The sequence below is a fragment of the Arachis hypogaea genome, chromosome 19 (assembly GCF_003086295.3).
Source record: "Arachis hypogaea cultivar Tifrunner chromosome 19, arahy.Tifrunner.gnm2.J5K5, whole genome shotgun sequence".
Classification (NCBI taxonomy): Eukaryota; Viridiplantae; Streptophyta; class Magnoliopsida; order Fabales; family Fabaceae; genus Arachis; species Arachis hypogaea.
Window position 1 is genome coordinate 122,582,055 of NC_092054.1, and position 3,638 is coordinate 122,585,692.

At 36.6% G+C, this 3,638-nt stretch overlaps 1 protein-coding gene across 1 annotated transcript; it reads left to right on the forward strand.

Moving 5' to 3' along the window:
• The first annotated feature begins 1,867 nt into the window (after positions 1 to 1,867).
• LOC112778677 (uncharacterized) lies at positions 1,868 to 2,701 on the forward strand. The gene has a single exon (XM_025822973.1). It carries the CDS (start codon positions 1,868 to 1,870, stop codon positions 2,699 to 2,701), a length of 834 nt encoding a protein of 277 aa, XP_025678758.1.
• The last annotated feature ends 937 nt before the right edge of the window (positions 2,702 to 3,638 follow it).

Genomic DNA, 3,638 nt, shown 5'->3' on the forward strand with positions numbered 1-3,638 from the left:
ACTCGTGGATGAGAACGGAGAGAAAATGAGGAACCCACTCTTTCTTAACGGCTATGACTAATATCCTCAACACGATGCAAGCAAGTGCTACAGCCCATGGTTCAAAAAACCGGACCGGAATGGCCAGTTGAACCGGTTCAATTAGGAACCGGCAATGCAAGCGGTCTAGTCCTCCTCCTATAACCGCTCGGGAGAAAACCGGCAAAAAATCGTTGAACTGGCCATTTTTTAACTTGTTTAAAAAAAAAAGAAAACCCGATCCAGAGACCAGAACCCACCCCCTTTCCTTCATTCGGCCATTCATTCATCTGAAGCAAAGGAACCCCGAATCCTAGCCCTCATCGTCGTCGTCGTTCTGAGGTCGTCAGCGTCGCCGCCGTCCTCAGCACCGCCGCTTCTTCCTCTTCCCCGCTTCTTCCTCGAACCCAGGTGAGTGCTCATCGTCTTCATCTTCTCTGAACTTCGTCTTCAATTTTTGTTCCATATTACTTCAATTCTTCTAGGGTCTTGACTTGAAGTTTGGTTCTTCAATTCTTCTTCTTCGGTCTTCCGTCTTCGTTCTCATTCTTCGGTCTTCTTTGTTTGTATGGTTCTGATTACTGTGGAAATTTGTATGTATGGATTGGTTGCTAATGTTGGAAAGTGGAAACTGTTACTCTGTTTTAGTGTTTTGCTGTTTTTGTATGTATGTATGGATTGCTAATGCTGGAAATTTGTTTTAGTGTTTTGCTGTTTTTGTAACTGTTACTCTGTTTTAGTCCAGAACACCTAATATGCTGGAAACTTACTCTGGTATGTAACTGTTATTTTGTTTTAGTGCTTTGTTGTTTTGTTAATGCTGAAAACTTACTCTGTTTTGCAATATTGTTGAATGCTGTAGGCAGAATTTAGATATGGTTTTGTTAATTTCATATCTATTTTTAATTGTGTTGTGGACTTGTAGCTCCTGCTTTAGGTTAAGAACATGGTTAGTCATTGTGTTGTGGCTCCTATTTTTAATTGTTGATGGCTCCTAACTTGTTATTTTTCATTGTGTTGTGGGCTTGTGGCTGTTTTTAATTTCATATCTGTTTTATTAATTTCAGTTATGGATAATAGTATTAATCAAGAAGCAATGGCTAATAACAATGCTTCTGTGAATAATAACTTGCCTGTTGATCCTCCTATTTTGAATGATGCTGCTAATACTAATTCTCGTAGTGCTAACGATAGTCAGTCACAAGGTTCTTCTAACCTACGGGGAAAAACAGATTTAGCTTGGAAATATGTTGCTCTACAAATGGTGAATGGAAAACCACAATATGAATGTTTATTTTGTCTACAAGTTTTCAATGGAGGCGGAATTCACAGGATGAAGAAACATTTAGCAAAGATTACTGGAGACGTGAAAAAATGTCCTAAAGTTCCATATGATGTGGAAAAAAAGACAGATGGAAAGTTTTTTGAAAGAAATTCAGACCAACAAAAAAAAAGAAAAGTAAGTTTTAGTGAAGAGGGTGGTGATGAGGTAGAAGATGCAATTGATGAGGCAATAGCTTAAGAAGAACAGCAGCGTACTTCGAGTCAGCAAGGAGTTGGAGGCAATCCAAAGAAAAAATCCAAAGTCATTCCTCCTATGTTTGCACCAAGAACAACTCCAGGAGCTCAACCAAGTATTAAAAGTGTTTTGCAAAACAAAGAGGCGATACACGAGGTTGATAAACGGTTTGCTCGGTGGCTTTTGGATTGTAAAATTCCATTTAATGCTGTGATGTCGCCATTTTTCCAAGATATGTTGGATGGTGTTGCTGGTATTGGACCTGGTTACAAGGGTCCTTCTTATTAAGTTAAGGGTTCACTTGTTAGCTGATCTTAAAGAGAATGTCAAATGCTAGTTGATAGTTATAGGAGTGCGTGGAAGGAAACTGGATGTACCCTCATGGCTGATGGTTGGACAGATCAAAGACAAAGAATGTTAATCAATTTCTTGGTGTATTATTCTAAAGGTTTGTGCTTTGTGAAATCAATAGATGCTTCCAGTATCGTAAAAAATGCTTCACACTTGTGTAATTTGTTTTCTGAGGTGATTGAATGGATTGGCCCTAATGATATTGTGCATGTTGTGACTGACAATGCGGCCAATTATGTTGCTGCTGGTAGTCTTATCAATAGAAAATATGATAATATCTATTGGTCACCATGTGCTGCTCATTGCCTTAATCTTATTTTAAAAGATATAAGCAGCATGGCGCATATTTCTAGCCTTGCAACACGTGCTTCAAAGATCACAGTATTTATGTACAAACATACGATTTTCTTATCTTGGCTAAGAAAAAGACCTCATTGGAGAGAAATTGTACGTCCTGGTGCAACCCATTTTGCAACTGTGTTTATCACATTGAAGAGCATCTTTGACTGTAAAAAGGATTTGCAAGCATTGGTTGTAGATTCAATTTTTACTAATCACAAATTAGGAAGGAGCGCTACTGGTAGAGCTGTGAGTGCTATTATTTTGGATTGCAAATTTTGGGAGGATTGCTTTACTGTATGTAAACTTGTGGGCCCTTTGATTAAATTGCTGAGGCTTGTTGATGCTGATGACAAACCATCTTTGGGATATGTTTATGAGGGAATGCTAAGGGCAGAAGATGTAATTAAAGAGATGTTTAGGCAATCCAAGACTGCATATCAGCCGTACACAGATATTATCAACTCAAGATGAGACAAGTATTTGAAGAAAGATCTTCATGCAGCAGCTTACTTCCTGAATCCTTCATTCTTTTTTAATGAAAATTATAAAGAAGAACTTGATGTTATGCGAGGTTTGCTTGATCTTGTTACCTTGTATTACAAGTGTAACAATTCAGATTCAATTCAGGCAATGAAAGAAATACATTTATATAGAGATCGGAAGGAAAGTTTTGATAGACCAGAAGCTATTTGAGCTACATCTGAACTTAAGCCTGGTAAGAATATGGCTGAATATTAGTTTAATTAATAGTACCTTGTTTTATGCTCCTATGTTCTTAATTGATAAGTTCTAATATGTTATGGTTTTATAATTGGTAGATGAATGGTGGAGGTTATTCGGAGGTTCTGCTCTATGTTTACAAAAGATAGCTATTCGCATTCTTAGCCAAGCATCTTCTTTTTCTGGGTGTGAGAGAAATTGGAGTCTTTTTGACCCGCTTCATACAAAAAGAAGAAATAGATTGGAGCATGATAGACTGAATGACATTGTTTATGTTACCTATAATTTGCGTCTTAGATCCAGGTAATATATGTTTCATGAAATATCATATTGTTTCATATGTAAACTTTATCATAACAAATTTGTAAATTATTAAATCTTCATATATTGTATTTAACTTTTTAGGAAGGAAAAAGAAAAAAGGAAGCAAAAGACACAATATGATCCAATTGATTATGAAAGCATCAGTCTAGTTGACTTTTGGGTGACTGAAGAGGTCGTAGAGAAAGAGCCTAATCTTCCTAGTAATGTGGACTTATTGCGTGAGTATAGTATATTTATTTTCTAATGATTTATTAGAATGTTGTTAGTTTATAATATAATGATAACATGTGTATTTTATTAGGTAAAATTGATGCTGATTTATATCAAAGTGGCGGTGGTAGTAGTGGTTTTTATGCTGCATCTC